The sequence below is a fragment of the Ipomoea triloba genome, chromosome 7 (assembly GCF_003576645.1).
Source record: "Ipomoea triloba cultivar NCNSP0323 chromosome 7, ASM357664v1".
In the NCBI taxonomy this organism is placed as follows: Eukaryota; Viridiplantae; Streptophyta; class Magnoliopsida; order Solanales; family Convolvulaceae; genus Ipomoea; species Ipomoea triloba.
In genome coordinates, this window is record NC_044922.1 from 17,415,640 (window position 1) to 17,432,630 (window position 16,991).

A 16,991-nucleotide genomic window follows, 5' to 3' on the forward strand; every position below is an offset into this window, starting at 1 on the left:
GGATAGATAGAAATTAAAAATGGTAGGTTTTATTTTCCGTCCAACCATATGTTGGACGGAAATTTAAATATTTTAGTTAAAAAATAGAGGGATACTAAATCAGTGGACACCAAATAAAGGAGCGGGGAAAATCTTTGGGTGTTTTTAGTGTGAGTGTTTGCAGGTACTCCGATTCCTCCGAACACAAGAGTTAGAATAGCTTTAGGCACAACACATGTTGTTAAGTAAGTTGTTTCTTTATCTTTGGTGTAGTTAGGGCATTTAGTTTCCATTCATTAGGGCATTTATCTGATGTGGATTGAGGTATGGATTGATTTAGCATGGAACAAGGTTCCTTTTATCCTCTTCCTTTTATGTATATTTTTCTTGATAGTTAAAGCACAAAATAATGCTTATCTTGAGATGGTACAATGACAAATCTATATTGTTAGGAATTTTATGTTGTATAAGTAGAAGCTAAGGGAGAGTGATGAAGCAAGTGTGAAACCTCATTAACACACTTCCATGACCTGAAATATGAAAAGAGGGCAATACTAGTATTTTAGCTTAATCATAAACTGCTCCCCTTTCATGGCATTAATTGGAAACTAGAGTTGGCGTTGTTCATAACGGAAGGTAATTGTGAATTTAATTTGTTCATCTTAACAGCATACCACATATTCAATATTCTGACACTAGTCACTCATGTTTACAGATGGCCTCAATTGTACATGAACATTGGATTCAAAGACAGCAACTTGAGCAGGCTGCTCAATTGCTAGAGGTATGTTCCTGTGCATAGGTATGTTCTTCTAAATGTCCTAAATGAATTTTGCATTTCATATTAGAGTATTGAACGTGAAATCACAACTAAGTTAAAGGTAAGAGAGCAGAGATTTATTTTTGAGCTGTTGATTAGATGTGTTTGGATAAAAAGTTTCCTTCTAAATATTATTAACACAATTATGTTGTATTGCTTGCCTAGATGGGATCATATTAATAAATTATTTCAGAAGATCACTTGACAAACTATCTTATTCTCCAATTGCAGCAATAATTTGTTTGTGTATTTGTGCTAATCTGCACCTGAAAGATGAATGCTGTTGTTTTTGGCTAGCTAACTTCCTTTTATGTATATGTTTGTGTTTGAACCTGCAGTTTTACAGTCACAGGGATGTCATGGTAATGCTTTCTCTTAACATATAGTTCTAGTACTTGAGTGATCTATTTTGTAAGCCATATTTTATTCTGATAGCTACGTTTTGATTTGTTTATTAAGAAAGCATTATATATGCTTGTGTTGTGCAGAGAATCGATAACAAACGTTTTCACCGAGATGACATGGGAAGGACATCGCTGTAGGTGGAGTAACATCAGTCTTGTATGTTGTGTGCCTCACCTGTAACTTATTCCTTGATATAATTGTTTTACTTTCTGGCATTACTTGTACAAACCGTATGTTTGCCCAACTAATAATTCATCACTTTAGAAATGCATTGATCAATTTGTCTATCTTTTAATTCTCCTCCTTTCTTATTGGTTTTCACTTTTGTTTCTTGGTCATTTTTGCTAGAAATTACCTTAGAAATGCATGATCAAAGTCATTGAAGTAGAAAGCTGTGGGTGCCGCATTGATCAAAACCATTGAAACAATGCCGGATTTGAAGGCTTATTTGGGTTCAACGAGCATATTTAAGTAGTATCGATTAAGTAGTATATATTTTCATGAATTGTTTTTATTGTGTATGGTAATAGTCCATTGTTGGAAGTACTATGGACCAAATTTTTTGTTGTAAATCATTTTGATGTTTAAATATATTTTCAATTTGAAATTTAGTGTATCCTTTAATTTGTTGATGACATATAATTTATTAACAATAGATATAAATAAAATGATGGTAATATAAAAATAATAAAAACATTTCATATGATTTAGGATTTTTCCTACCAATAGATGGAAGGAAAATAACAAAATATAATATGTGAGTTTTCCGTTCAACGCGAGTAGTTGGACGGAATTTCTGACCAACACACATAATTGGACGAAAATTACCACGTTTTAAGAATGGTGGGATACTGTTCGGAATTTCCGTCCAATTTTTGTTCGTTGGACGCTATTTCCGACCAAAAATCGTAGTTGGACGGAATTTCCGACAAGGGTTTTTCCGAACCTTCATTTTGGTCGGTATGTTGGACGGAAACCTCATTTCCGACCAATATATCGCGTTTTCCGTCCAACTTACGGAAAGCGCGAGATTTCCAGCAGTGTTAAGGTGCCCCTTTTTGTGTTAACCGCACAACCGCATGGGAAGATATATTATATTTGCACCTGATATATATAAGTGATCAAATGAGTCCATCCTGTTATATGAGTCTGTGTGGATAGATCTAAGTTATTGAATGCTTGAGATCAATGGTTTAGATTTCGCCAACTATGCAATGCGAACTGTGCAAGTGAAGTGCACAGTTCGCCGTGCACAGTTCGCCGTGCACAATTGCGTACAATCGCGAAGTTGCACAGTTGACCAAATCTAAGTCATTGATCTCAAGTATTCAATGACCCAGATCTATCCACACGAACTTATGTGGAAGGGTGGATTCACGGAACACTATATATATATATATATATATATATATATATATATATATATATATATATATATATATATATATGTATGTATGTATGTATGTATGTATGTATGTATGTAACTACTTATAAATGAATTTTCATTATTTTTGTATAATTTGAGTGAACTTATCCGATACTATTTGAGTTTTGTCATACACACATATATACGGGTGTCTGGGTAAAAGCGAGATCATCATAATACTAGTATAGAGTTAATTCGAGCAATGGTCCCCCGACTATGCTGATTTTTCAAAATATTACAGAATGACAATAGGATTTATTCAATCTACTTGTATATGAAATTTGAAATTAAATGAGGTTGGCAACAAGTGAACAACCATTATATTGTTTGCTGAGAAACTAAGAAGGGATTGAAAATTAAAAATTAATTGTGGACGTCAAGGGATTGAAGCCAGAATTGAGAATGATTTCAAGTGGAGGAGTAAGAGGCTTTGGCATATGGTTCCACTCATACCAATCCCAACCCTCGCACCTGTCTGGTTCTACGTTTTCTGGGATTTGATCTGGATCGCTCAGTTCTGCTCGGATCAACAGTACTACGTAGTGGGATGGTTTAGCTTCGTTGTGAAACACATGGTTTATGACCTTCAGAGTCTGTATGTTCTTCAGCTCTAACCCTGCTTCTTCCATTACTTCTCTTGCTGCACACTCTTCAAAAACCTCCCCTGCACATAAATGAACATACAAATAAATACACGCATGCATGCAAATTGGTGGCCCACAATCCTCACAACATGGTGTTGGACTTGGACCAGCTAGTTTTCGGCTCAACAATTCCCCTCCCAGTACAAGCCAGTCTTAACTTCTTTTGTTGGGACTTGAACCTACAACTGGGTTCTTGTACTACTTGCATTGTTAAATTAAGTGTTTATCACTACGCCAAAGGTTATAGCTAGTAGCAAAGTCGCAACTTTATTTCTTTATACCGCCATACATTTTCGAGACGCTGGATGCTAGAATTGAACCTATTCACCGGCCTCTGCCCAACAATCTATAGTCACATGGTATTGGACTTGACCCTTACCGGCCTACGCCCAACACAGGGTTTACTCATTGCACATTTTTAGATAGTGGGACACGTTTTTCTCGTCACAAATAAAAGAAAAAAAAACATGAATATAAAGTTACCAAATTCAAGGTGACCGCTTGGGACGGAGAAACAAGAAGTGCCAGCACCGGCGAGGCGCTTTCCCACCAACACCTTCTCCCCTTTCAGTATGAAAACTGCCACTGCTACTTTGGGAACCTTATCACTGCTCATTTTCTAGGAATTTAGCTAAACCAATTCAAGTGGATAATAATGTTATGTTGTGAATTATATATTTTAGCTAAGTATAGGGTTGGTATATTTGTTGGGAGTTTTAGCTCCTTTTATAGTGCAGCAGGGGCCAATGGCTGCATGCATGCATGTACAAGGTATCAGCATACCTTCTTGGAACTACATATATACAAAGTCAATGAAAGACAAATTATAGTATATATGACATAAATACAACTAACTGTTTGTATTTCTAGAACTTCAAGGTAAGAATTACGTTATGATTACAAGAGACTACATAGGGTGCATTTTTTTTTAATACAACTGATCCTATTACATTGTAATATCTGTTCATACTTTATCTTATGAACTCTCATATGAAAGAGTCACTACATGCTATCTGAGCACAAGGTGTTTGGCTACTGCTCTCTCTTTAATTAGTAATACAACTTTTATTTTAGATAAGGAGAACTTTGAAGAGCATGCATGGACTAAATCCAGCCTTATAATTGAGGTTAGCAAAGGATCAAATCTTATCCACGAATTCAAATTTAAAAGACCAATAGATAGTTCTTATTTAGAGCCAAACTTGAAACTTTATAATCCTAATCAAATCAATAGATTAACTTGACTAAGATTAACCCAAACTCCTATACATATGAGCCGTCATGTATTAAAAATAAATTTTTGTAATGCATGGTTCTTTTATAGTGACTAATTTGTATTTATCTATTTTTTATTATGTATTAAAAATGAATTTTCGTTTATGTGATCCATGGAGTCCAAGTGATGTTAGAGTTTCCTGAATCTTGGTTGTTAACGGTGGTGGGCCTTCTTAAACGGCGGCGTGTCCCCACTTTATTTGGTCATACAGAACTTTAACGAAAAACGAAAAAAATGATTCTTTCAACTTTTCAATGAAGAAATAGTAGGCCAGCTGTTGTTTTGCACGTTTCTATGTCATTTTCTGAAAAATTACGGCTATTTAGTTTTAAAAATATGATTAAAAAACATTTTAACATAAGAAAAACTTAATAGACAACATTATCATTATTTTAAAAAAAAATCTCTGCATACAAATCATGTTGGCAGCCATATGACTTGACTAATCAAAACTGAGAATAATTAATTTAGTATGAATTATAAACAAACTAAGCAACCTCAATAGTGAAACTTTCACTTCAAATTTGTTGTGATCTAAATATCCACCTCATCATCCACTATCTCACTTAATTCCAAAAAACTTTAACCTCTGGAATCTTTAATAGTGCGTTTTCTGTTTTTTTTTTTTTTTTTTTTTTTTTTTTTTTTTTTGTGGTTTTTGAAGCGAATGGCCTAAGATGGCAATGGATCCCAGTTTTTCTGAAAAACCTCTTCCTTTGCAGGAGGATCTCTACCTCTCTCTCCTATATCTCTCCTCCAACTCATCAAACTTTTCTCAAAATCTGGTCCAAAAACTACTAATGTAGATAACCTTAGTTTTAACTTTTTTTTTTCAAGTTTTTTGTTGACACACCATTTTACTCCATTATATTTTAATTTATTTATTTATTTATTATCATTCTATAAAAGTAATAATAATTTAATTGATAATTATGAAAATTTAATTTAATTGATAATTATGAATTGAATAACAATATTAAATAAAACATTTAAAAAATTATATAATACATTTTAAAGAAAGTTAATTCACTAGCAGGCACTCTGAAACACCCAAGCGGGTGCGTGTGGGCACTCGTGAGACGCAATTGCGCGTCTCACACTCTCACATATGTTTTTTTTTAAACCTGTCAAAAATCAAGTTGTTGCCGGAGGAAGATCGATCCACTCAAAAATTTGTCTTCCCATTAGCTAAAAATCAACACATCAGTTTTTTAATCTGTAAAAATCTCCCCAAAAGACATAGATTTTGAAGAGTTTTTTTCATATTACAAGGAAAAAGGAGAGAGAACAAAACCAACAGAAATTTTAAAAAACAACTGTAAGGTGAAAAAAATTTTCGCTCAAAACGATGTCGTTTTGAGTAAATTAACCCAATTAAAAAAAAAAAGAACAATAGCTAATTGGCTTACTAGGCGGCCTAATTGGTGCCTAGGAGACCTAGTCGGCCTAGGCAGTCAGCGTTATAACGCACTGAGTATGGTGTTTTCACGTTAATTTCCTTGATTCGACATATACACCCATGATTAATTATGCCAACTTTAGCATAGTAACTGTTTTCACGTTAATTTCCTTGATTGTTGGCATATACACCCATGATTTCTACGCTATAAATTTGCACGAGAAACACCATTATAACGCACTGAGTATGGTGTTTCTCGTGCAAATGTATGGCGTAGAAATCATGCGTGTATATGCCTACAAATCCCTACAATCAAGGAAATTAACGTGAAAGCAGTTACCATGCTAAAGGAAATTGTCAAAAATTACCTTATTGCCCATGATGCATTAGTTAATAAAAACAAGAATTTAATTATTCAAAAAATTTAGCGTGTAGATTAGACGTGGCAATTATGGACATGACTCGTTAACACGACACGAAACTGGACACAAAAATAACGGGTTGTGTTTAGCTTTTATGTGTCTCGGGCCGTTAACGGGTTGACTCGTTAAGGACCCGTTATGTTTCGTGTCTTAACGGGTCAACCCGTTAAACCTATTAAGAATCTGTTTAACCCGTTAATATTATCGTGTTAACTTGTTTACATGAACCCATTTACACAAATCTGTTTACAACTGGCTAAGAAACATTGTCATGAATGAGATTATAAAATATATCATGAACATAACTGAGGATAAATTTATTACATTAGGTCAAGATATTACACCAATTATTGATGATCAATTTTATTCTAAAAACTAGTATGGACTTCTTTAATTATGATTTTTGGATGCTATTTTATCATTTTATGAATGTTATAAATTGAATATTTTTTAGTTTGTTTGATGGATTGAATTGTAGGTTTTATTTCTTTTTTATATAACTTAATTTTAAATTTTAATTTTTTAAATATATTAATAGGTTTAGCGGTTTAAACGGGTTTCGTGTCATATCTTGTCAACACGATCCGAAACCTATTAACAAAACGTGTCTATCGTGTCAACCCGCTTAACCCGTTAACAAATCGTGTTCGTGTTAAAATTTTGAACTCGTTAACCTTAACATGTCGTGTCCGTATTTAGCTTTATCGTGTTCGTATCGTAATCGTGTCGACCCGTTAACGAACCCGTATACACGAATTGTCAGGTCTAGTGTAGATCAATCTAAATGGACATTCTATATAGTTATAATCAATGCGGCCGCACCACTATGTATACAGGTATACATCTCTCAATGTTAGAAAATGCACCACATAAATATGCACCGTTAGGTACGCATCACAAAAAACACAATGTTAGGTATACATATTTGTGTGGTGCATTTTCTAACATTGAGTGGTGTACATAGTGGTGTATTTCGCATCGACCGCACGGAAAGATGCGACACATTTGAATAGAAATATATATATATATATATATATATATATATATATATATATATATATATATATATATATATATATATATATTTGAGTCATATTTGAGTCATGGGAAAGTGTTCAGACTGCTGTAAAGTGAAGCGAGCTTTCAGTTTTCCAAAGCAACCACTGTACATAGGGGTGGGCACTTCGGTATTCGGTATGGTTTTTTTTGGTTTCGGTTTCGGTTTCGGTTTCGGTATTTCGGTATTACAAAAAATGATACCATTCGGTTTTATATTAAAGTTCGGTTCGGTTTCGGTTCGGTATGAAACGATTCGGTTTCGGTTCGGGATTCGGTTCGATTTAGAATGTTCAATTTTCAACATTTACTAATTTTCAACATAATCCAAAGTCTAAAATATAAATATTCCAATAACAACCAAACAATTCAAACACAAAGTTAACATAGCAATCCAAATTGTAAAGAAATATCTTGTTCATCCATTGTCCAAAAAAAAAAAAATTCTTGTTCATCCATCATCCCCTCATCACGGATCAATATCATGACGGTTGCCCTGCTGATTTGCGTATCTCTATACAAGAAAAAAAAAGATAAAGTATTAAAAATTTAAATATTGAAACATAAACTAATATAATATATACTATACATAAATATACATAAATTCGTAATAAAATATAGAATTGTCAATTACCTTCTGCAAGCAAATCCATAAACTCAATTTCCTCTAATATTTGAAAGAGGTTTACTGTTGCATCAGATTGAAGTGAAGACCGTAACCAATCTTGTGTCAATATCAATGCCTCTACCATATACGGTGTCAACGAACTCCGATATTGGTCCAAAATACGGCCTGAGGTGCTAAAGGCACACTCAGATGCAACACTAGAAACTGGAATTGCAAGAATATCACATGCCATTTCTGACAAGATTGGGAATTTCATACTTTCTTTCTTCCACCATGACAAAATATTAAATTGCATACCCAATCTATTAAGAGTTGGTTTTTCAATCTTTTCCATCAAGTATATATCTAACTCATTTAATGTTTCATCCACATCTCCTTTTTCACAAACCATATCTGAGTACACGGAAAAAAAAATTTGAACTGGTTGGACATCACCAACATTAACACCAACATCTAACAATTCCATTTCACTAGTTTCACAAGATTGACTTCCACTCCCACTTCCACTTCCACTTCCATGTCCAACTGCACTTTGATTTGTAGTTGCACTTGGTTTAGCATACAACGCATTGTATACCTCATACAACTTACGCAACACCTCCATTACTGCTTCTTTCATTTCAATATATTTTGGTGTATCTTTACCATACGTAAACGACGTCGTTCGGATGTTAGTGGACGCGGACGCGAATGACTCCAGGAAATTTATTATCTATAATACACATAATCATTATCTAGAATACACAGAACGATTGCCTATAATACACAGAATGTTTGCCCAGAATACACAGAATATTGACACAAAATACACAGATGTTAGTGGACGTGGACGTGGACGCGAATAACTCCAGTGAATTCATTATCTATAATACACATAATCATTATTTAGAATACACAGAACGTTTGCCTAGAATAAACAGAATGTTTGTCCAGAATACACAGAATATTGACACAAAATACACAGAACTCATCCTCCTAACATTCGAATGCACAAAAACATCACAACATGTGTTAATAATATGAATACACAGAATATTGACACAAAATACACAGAACTCATCCTTCTAAACATTCGAATGCACAAACGCATCACAACATGTGTTACTAACATGAATACACAGAACGGTTGGCTAGAATACACAGAACGGTTGCCTAGAATACACAGAATGATTGCCTGGAATACACAGAATATTAACATAAATACAGAGATCGGCTGAAACGGGAAACGTGATTTCCAAAAAAATGGACGGTTAGTTTACAATGCTCAAAACGACGTCGTTTACGTACGTAGCGGTGCAAGGTATAATTTGCCGTTAAATAAAGGTTAAAGAAAAAAGCATTAAAATTGATGTTAAGCTAGGTTATCCCTACTTTAAAGCAACTAAACCTACTTTATAAAAAGTTCTTTTTTCTTTGTCCTCTCAATCGCCCAGTACTATCCGCTCAAGCGCCTATGGCTTAATTATATCGCTTTAACTTAGGGAGTTAAGACCTAAGTGCCTAACCGGACATACTGTCTAAGGGCAGCATTTATAAATGTAAAATGTTACTAAGCCACCTAGCACTAAACCATATAACAGTTTGGTTGCCTCAAAGCCCTCAACAGTCAACACAATGACATCTTTAGCAATCAGATCAAAATTCAAAACAAGAAATCACGCTCCATCTAACATTCAAATTGAAACAGAACTGAAAGATTCAATGAAAGTTAAAATAGTGATTTCTAACACAATACATCATTCAAATCATATCATCTAATTTTACGTACAACAATAGGGTTTATTTATATCATTCAAATTAAAAAGAAAAATATTACAGTATGACAATAGGATTTATTCAATCTACTTGTATATGAAATTTGAAATTAAATGAGGTTGGCAGAGAAGGGATTGAAACATTAATTCTGCACGTTGGCAGAAAAGGGATTGAACCCAGATTTGAGAATGATTTCAAGTGGAGGAGTAAGAGGCTGTGGCATATCATTCCATTCATACCAATTCCATCCCTCACACCTGTCTGGTTCAACATTTTCTGGAATCTGATCAGGATCGCTCAGTTCTGCTCGGATCAAGAGTACTACGTAGTGGGATGGTTTAGCTTCGTTGTGAAACACATGGTTTATGACCTTCAGAGTCTGTATGTTCTTCAGCTCTAACCCTGCTTCTTCCATTACCTCCCTTGCAGCACACTCTTCAAAAACCTCCCCTGCAATTAAGTGAACATATATACAAATAAATTCATGCATACTATACTCTTGGACAACGATTACAGGTTTCCCTGACTACCTAAAAAATTAAAATATTAAGATCGAATGAATATATTAAGGTGTGTACCAAATTCAAGATGACCACTGGGAACGGAGAAACAAGAAGTGCCAGCCCCGGCGAGGCGCTTTCCGACCAACACCTTCTCGCCTTTCAGTATGAAAACCGCCACTGCTACTTGAGGAACCTTATCACTGCTCATTTTCTAGGGTTTTAGCTAAACCAAGTGGATAATAATAATAATACTGAATGTATAAAGTTGTACTTGTGGTTGTGAATTTAAGCTAAGTGGGTTGGTATGTTTGTTGGGTGTTTTAGCTCCTTTTATAGTGCAGCAAGGGCCAAAGGCTGCTGGCTGCATGCATGTATAAGCATACCTTCTTGGAACTATATATGAAGTCAATGAAACACAAATTAAATTAAAGTATATATATACATCATAAATACTACTGTTTGTATTTCTAGAACTTTTAAGGTAAGAATTACGTTATCGTTACGAGATCCTACGTGCATGCTGATTTCCGTTTAGTAAATACCACATAGTTTACAAGTATTTGGGGTCTATGAGCAAATAAATCATGCGATTTCTCTTTTATATATAAAATTTGCAAGAGAAGAGAGATCGAGTTGTTATGTATTAAAATGAATTTTTGTAGTGGGTTTTTATATATAATGACTAATTTATCTTTAACTATTTTTCATGTATAAGTAATGAAGGCAAAAACTCTTCTGAGTGCGCCTTAAGGATATTCATATATTATTATATTAGACGTGTCGTTGCTCATAAGTATTACACTTTTCTTCCTAAGGAGCTCTTTAGCTTCTAAATATTTTATTTTAATTTAAAAATATTACAATTTTCATCTGAAGTATTACATTTTTCACCATATATGTTACACTAACAATCAATTTATCTATGATTAATATTACATTTTCGCAACGAGGCTTGATTGAAATTATTTTTAATTTAATTTTTCATAATGTTAAGTTTAATATTAGTATATAAATATATATTTAAAACTACATTAGAAGTACTATTAAACACACAAAAAAATCAAATTTAAAATTAATTTAAAAAATACTAAAGAAAATAAGAAAAAAGAAAGAGTTTATTTGACCAATGAATTGTAAACTGGACAAGAAAAATGATACACATAAAGTGAATATCTAATTAATATTATACATTTTCTCATAATTAACTATTCGACTCTTAAATATTACAGAATACATTTTAATTTAAAATATTAAATTTTTTTCTTAAAAAATATTACAATGTTCTGTATAAGTACCATATTTTTTCTTATACGTAACAATTATTTTATTATTTATAATAAATATTATATTTCTATTATAAGTATTACATTCTTATATAGACAAAACATGTTTTACATATAAGTATTTATATGACATGGTGTGACAAGAGTGTGAGGCACCCAAAAATGAACTTTCGTTTGCGCCATCCTTGGAGTCCAAGTAATGTTTCTAGATTTCGAAGTCGCAAGAGCATTGGTTGTTGACGGTGGTGGGCCTTCTTGAAAGGCGGCGTGGACCCACTTTAGTTAGTCATACAGAGCTTCCAAGTTCCATAGAAAGAAAGTTCATTCTTGCAATTTTTCAATGAAGGAATACTACAATCCAATGGAGTAGCTCAAATGGCAAGTGAACTTTCTTTATGGGAAAAAATTCTGAGAGAACTCGGGTTTTATCTGCACAAGTGACGATTTCCCTTGGGCCAGCTCCCGTGCCTCTCAGAGCTTGCATGAGTGGACCTAGACCCCGTGAATTTACCAAAAAAAATAGAGGAATACTACGCCAGTAGTTGTTTTTGCATTTTTCTCTGTCATTTTCTGCAAATTTAGTAATTTACGCCTATTTAATTTTAAAAGTATTTTAACATAAGAAAAACATGAATACACAATATTATTTATAAATTTAAAATGAAACTCTACATACAATTAAATCATGTTTGCAGACACATGACTTGACTAATCAAAAGTGGAGAATGATTAATTTAGTATGAATTATGAAGACTTAAATTCAAAACGTATTATAGTGATTGATTTGACATTAAAGTTGAATGTCTTGAGAAAATATTGACTGTGTCAAAGATTGCCCCACTTTCATTTTAACATTACCAATTAAAAATGCAAAAAATAAAAATAAATATTGACTGTGTCAAAGATTGCCCCACTTTCATTTTAACATTACCAATTAAGAACGCAAAAAATAAAAATAAAATTCCAATATTAATTGTTTCAAATTAAAGATAAATATTTATTTTCAGATAAAAAATATTGCACAAAAATAGTTGTTTTAGGGGGATGTTGAATTTGCGCAAATTTGACTGTAGACGATTCATCAAAATGACGTTGTTTTGATTAATGAAAACAAACGGCTGAAACGGCCTCCGTTCCGCGCTATTAACTTTTAGTTTATATACCAGTTACTTTTCAACACATTACAATTGCATTTACCTTTCAACACAACTGCAGTTACCCTTCAACACATCTGTAGTTCTTTTTTTTTTTTATATATAATTACCGTTTCATTCGACATTATACACTCAAATATGTGAAATTGTTATTCAATTAACACAACTATAGTTTCTTTTATAATACACTGCAGTTTCCTTTCAACACAACTCCAATATCATTTCGATATAACTACAGTTTCATTGGACAATATACACTAAAAAATGTGAAACTGTTATTCAGTTTCATTTTATATACATTGTAGTTTCCTTTTAACACAACTACAATTTTCATTTCGATATAACTACAGTTTTATTTGATAATATAAAAACAAATGTGAGGCAGTATCTTTTGAGATGAACAGTAATATCCTTTACGGAACTTCGTTAGGACTTACCGCAACCGTTTCTCCTACTTAATGAAACGACGTCGTTTTGTGACCATGGTTCACAATGCATTGTAGCCTGTGGACCATGGTCCACCGTATAACGACTGCCGAACTTGTGACTTCTTATCCTAAAATTTCACACCTGGGATGCTTAACCACTTATTCATTGACATGGTTATGGGTTTATAAATTCCAACCACATTCACACTCTTTCTCTCCTTATCTCTCCGTTTTGTTAGCTCAAACTGTGAACTCATTCATTAATACACACAATTTTTTTTTATATATGTACACATCTATTAGACATCTCACATTCGCCTTTGTTATTTAGAAAAATAGGTACGGATTAATTGTGTGTTTACATAGAAAGAAATAAATTCAAGAAGAGAAAAAAGTGGATATACTGATATACGCGAATGGAGTGATAATCAAACTTTCATATCTTCATGGATGCAATTTGCATAATAATAGACTAATTTTCCCTTTAGTTGATAGTTTTGGTGTAATTATGCAATTTGAATTCACCCACCCATTTAGACTTCGGATTTAAATTTGTTAACCCAAATTTTACAATTTAGTTAAGCAAAACATGCAGATATCTTAAAGATCATATTCAGATGGCTCGGGTATTCTGTTATTTTCAGGTTCAAATAAATAATTCAAGAACTAATAAATGTAGTTAAATACTAAGTGCAAGCTGCAAACTTTGTGCAATAAAGGATCGCAGTTCGATTTTTTCTTTCGGATTTGGATATCCACCCAGACTGCATAGTGACTTTTGGGTCGGACTTTTTAGTCGGATTGGGCGGGTATTGCATAGCCTTAATGAGCATCACAATACTCTTTAATTTAGCTACATTTTTTACTAAAATAGTAATTTCTAACACAATACATCACTTAATTCATCATATCATGTAATTTTACGTACAACAATACGGTTTAATTTATATCATTAAAATGAAAAAGAAAAATTACATGAAAAAAGGATTTATTCAATCTACTTGTATATGAAATTCGAAATTAAATGAGGTTGGCAACAAGTGAACAAACATAATATTGTTTGTTGAGAACTGAGAAGGGATTGAAACATTAATTCTGGACGTTGGCAGAGAAGGGATTGAACCCAGATTTGAGAATGAGTTGAAGTGGAGGAGTAAGAGGCTTTGGCATATCATTCCATTCATACCAATTCCATCCCTCACACCTGTCTGGTTCAACGTTTTCTGGAATCTGATCAGGATCGCTCAGTTCTGCTCGGATCAACAGTACTACGTAGTGGGATGGTTTAGCTTCGTTGTGAAACACATGGTTTATGACCTTCAGAGTCTCTATGTTCTTCAGCTCTAACCCTGCTTCTTCCATTACTTCTCTTGCTGCACACTCTTCAAAAACCTCCCCTGCAATTAAATGAACATATATACAAATAAATTCATGCATACTATACTTTTGGACAGTGATTACAGGTTTCCCTTGCTACCTAAAAAAGTAAACATTAAGATCGAATGAATATATTAAGGTACGTACCAAATTCTAGGTGACCGCTAGGAACAGAGAAACAAGAAGTGCCAGCGCCAGCGAGGCGCTTTCCGACCAACACCTTCTCGCCTTTCAGTATGAAAACCGCGACTGCTACTTGAGGAACCTTATCACTGCTCATTTTCTAGGGTTTTAGCTAAACCAAGTGGATAATAATAATACTGCGTATGTATAAGGTTGTACTTGTGGTTGTGAATTTAAGCTAAGTGGGTTGGTATGTTTGTTGGGTGTTTTGGCTCCTTTTATAGTGCAGCAAGGGCCAAAGGCTGCTGGCTGCATGCATGTATAAGCATACCTTCTTGGAACTATATATGAATTCAATGAAACACAAATTAAATTAACGTATATACAACATAAATACTACTGTTTGTATTTCTAGAACTTTTAAGGTAAGAATTATGTTATGATTACGAGAGCCTACGTGCATATGTACTGCTTTCCGTTTAGTAATAAACTAATAATACCACATAGTTTACTAGTATTTGGGGTCTATGACCCAACATATCTTGGGGTTTATCTTTTTTACAAAATTTGCAAGACAAGAGTGAGTTGTTAGGTATTAAAATTAATTTTTGTAATGGATTTTTATATATAATGACTAATTCATCTTTATCTATTTTTATTATGTATTAATAATGGTAGCAAAAACTCTTATGAGTGAGCCTTACTGAGCTTCATCCGTAAGACGGGTATTCCTCTTAAATATTACACTTTCTTTCTAAGGAGCTCTTCAACTTCTAAATATTATATTTTAATTTAAAAATATTATAATTTTTATCTAAATTAAAATATCACATTGTTTATCATATGTATTACACCAACAATCCATTTATCTATGATATGATTAGTATTACATTTTCTATACGAGCGGAGACTTGACTGAAATTATTTTTAATTTAATTTACCGTAATGTTAAATTTAGTACGTATTAGTAATAAAATTTATATATTTAGAAACGATATTAAAAGTACTATTAAACACAAATTTTTTTTTTTTAAATTATTTAAAAATATTAAAAAAATAATAAAAATATAAAGAGTTGAATTGACCAATAAATTGTAAACTGGACAAGTAAAATGAGGCAAAAAGAGTGAGTATTCAATTAGTATTATATATTTTTTCATACTTAACTATTGAATCGTTAAATATTACAGAGCACATTTTAATTTAAATTAAAATTGAACTTTCGTTTGCGCCATCCTTGGAGCCCAAGTAATGTTTATAGATTTCGAAGTCGCAAGAGCATTGGTTGTTGATGCAATCATTATGGTCCACACAGCTGTGTGGATCATACTATTAAATAATGCACATTCAATATAAAAATAATGTACATTCAGTATAAAAATAATGTACATTATATTCAGGGGATGTACATTATTTGTGTACTGAATGTACATTATTTTTACAATGTAAAAATAATGTACATTCAGTACAAAAATAATATACATTTAGTACATTAAAAATGTACATTTGATTATGGTCCACGCAATAATTTGCCTTGTTGATGGTGGTGGGCCTTCTTGAAAGGCGGCGTGGACCCACTTTAGTTGGTCATACAAAGCTTCCATTCCTTCCAAGTTCCAAACGAAAGTTGATTCTTGCAATTTTTCAATGAAGGAATAGTACCCTTTTTGCATTTTTCTCTGTCATTTTCTGCAAATTTAGTAATTTACGCCTATTTAGTTTTAAAAATAAATTTGAAAAGTATTTTAACATGAGAAAAACAAGAATACACAATATTATTTATAAATTAAAAAATAAATAAACAATCTCTACATACAAATCATGTTTGCAGACACATGAATTGACTAATCAAAAGTGATGTTAATAATTAATTTAGTATGCATTATGAAGACTTATTAAAGTTTTCAAAAGAACTAAATTCAATAGGTATTATATATAGTGATTGATTTGACATTAAAGTTGAATGTGTGGAGAAAATACTAACTTGAGTTCTATTATAGGACTCCTAAATCTTATTTCCTAAATCAAGCCTTATGGCTTAGGCTAGTGACCTTCATTGCACTTTGGAGGGGCATTAGACTAAGGTCTACCTTATATTAAAAAAAATCTTATTTCCTAAATTTAACTTATGATGTGATAGACATTAATAAATTACTTTTTTTTTTTCATGTGAGTCTCAATACAAGTGTGTCCACATCAAGATTTTATGTGTGCAGAGAATAAAAGTTGGTCTGGGAGAAAAATGAAAGTACATTTATACATATAGGGTCCGTTTGGAAAGCAGGAAAATGACTTCTGGAAAATGTTTTCTGG

At 32.8% G+C, this 16,991-nt stretch overlaps 3 protein-coding genes across 3 annotated transcripts; all 3 read right to left on the reverse strand.

Annotated features, from left to right (window-relative positions):
* Positions 1-2,986: 2,986 nt before the first annotated feature.
* LOC116024241 (nudix hydrolase 1-like) lies at positions 2,987-3,890 on the reverse strand. Its single transcript, XM_031265131.1, has 2 exons — positions 3,758-3,890; positions 2,987-3,294 (listed from the first exon to the last, which is right to left on the reverse strand). Exons 1-2 carry the CDS (start codon positions 3,888-3,890, stop codon positions 2,987-2,989), a joined length of 441 nt encoding a protein of 146 aa, XP_031120991.1.
* A 6,027-nt stretch (positions 3,891-9,917) lies between these two features.
* Positions 9,918-10,521, reverse strand: LOC116024242 (nudix hydrolase 1-like). Its single transcript, XM_031265132.1, has 2 exons — positions 10,389-10,521; positions 9,918-10,260 (listed from the first exon to the last, which is right to left on the reverse strand). Exons 1-2 carry the CDS (start codon positions 10,519-10,521, stop codon positions 9,953-9,955), a joined length of 441 nt encoding a protein of 146 aa, XP_031120992.1. The 3' UTR covers positions 9,918-9,952.
* Positions 10,522-14,267: 3,746 nt separating this feature from the next.
* On the reverse strand, positions 14,268-14,835 carry LOC116024243 (nudix hydrolase 1-like). The gene is made up of 2 exons (XM_031265133.1): positions 14,703-14,835; positions 14,268-14,575 (listed from the first exon to the last, which is right to left on the reverse strand). Exons 1-2 carry the CDS (start codon positions 14,833-14,835, stop codon positions 14,268-14,270), a joined length of 441 nt encoding a protein of 146 aa, XP_031120993.1.
* Positions 14,836-16,991: the final 2,156 nt, after the last annotated feature.